The sequence below is a fragment of the Sphaeroforma arctica genome (assembly GCF_001186125.1).
Source record: "Sphaeroforma arctica JP610 unplaced genomic scaffold supercont1.264, whole genome shotgun sequence".
Lineage (NCBI taxonomy): Eukaryota > Ichthyosporea > Ichthyophonida > Sphaeroforma > Sphaeroforma arctica.
In genome coordinates this window covers 9,652-10,560 of record NW_014040294.1, presented here as the reverse complement: position 1 = coordinate 10,560, position 909 = coordinate 9,652, and the positions used below count along the sequence as shown (strand labels likewise).

Sequence of the window (909 nt, the reverse complement as noted above, 5' to 3'; positions counted from 1 at the left end):
ACACACACACACACACACACACACACATATATATATATATATATATAGTACACACACACACTACACACACACAACACACATACACACACACACACACACACACACACATATATATATATATATGTTTATCCATCTATCTATATAAATATATATATTTGCTTGCGTGTCTTGAACTATACACACATATTCTCACGGTATACAATCATTAACACAGGTGGCACACACGTCAGTACCAAGGACAAGTACTGCTACTACGCTCTGCAGTCATCATGCACAAACTGCACATGCGATCCTTGCATGTGTGCAGCCAACCGATCAAAGGCGAGTCTCTCCGTCAACCCAAACAGCACGACACCCAACCCCGGCACAGACGCAAGCACAGGCTCAGGCTGCTGTGTGGGCTGTAACTGTGAGAACGTTGTTGTGCCGGTGGCTGTCCAATATATTGGCCCTGAGGACAATACGGCTCCAGATATGCGGGCAAAGAGGGTGCGGCAAGCCATCACAGACGCCTTAGAAAACCCCCATAGCACACGCGATGTAAAGTGTATTCTGGGCTTTGAAGTCAGCGCTACAGGCGACCGCGTCAGATTTGACATAACGGTATGTGTACTTGTGTACTTGTACATGGTTCTCATGTGGACGTGTTGTGCTTGTGGAGGTTTGCGTACACTCTTTATATCTTATAGATAGAACCTCTGCTATGGGGTTAGGGAGTCCATCTGTCTGAAAAGGGACACACCTGGACCCGAATGAAAGGGCCGTGATTCTGTACAATACGCCATGTTTATGTGCGGATCGGTGCTACAATGTGCGCCGCCTCACGTATCCTATGCGTTACATATACCAATTATATATATATATATATACATACACACACACACACACACACACATATATATATATATA

At 44.8% G+C, this 909-nt stretch overlaps 1 protein-coding gene across 1 annotated transcript in view; it reads left to right on the top strand.

Annotated features, from left to right (window-relative positions):
- SARC_04589 (hypothetical protein) overlaps positions 1 to 909 on the top strand; it is a gene marked incomplete at its 3' end in the record, with an annotated part of 15,393 nt that overhangs the window by 4,862 nt on the left and 9,622 nt on the right. The window contains exon 2 of the mRNA XM_014301565.1: positions 215 to 603. Coding sequence (XP_014157040.1) covers positions 215 to 603 — 389 coding nt within the window. The remainder of the gene's footprint in view (positions 1 to 214; positions 604 to 909) is intronic.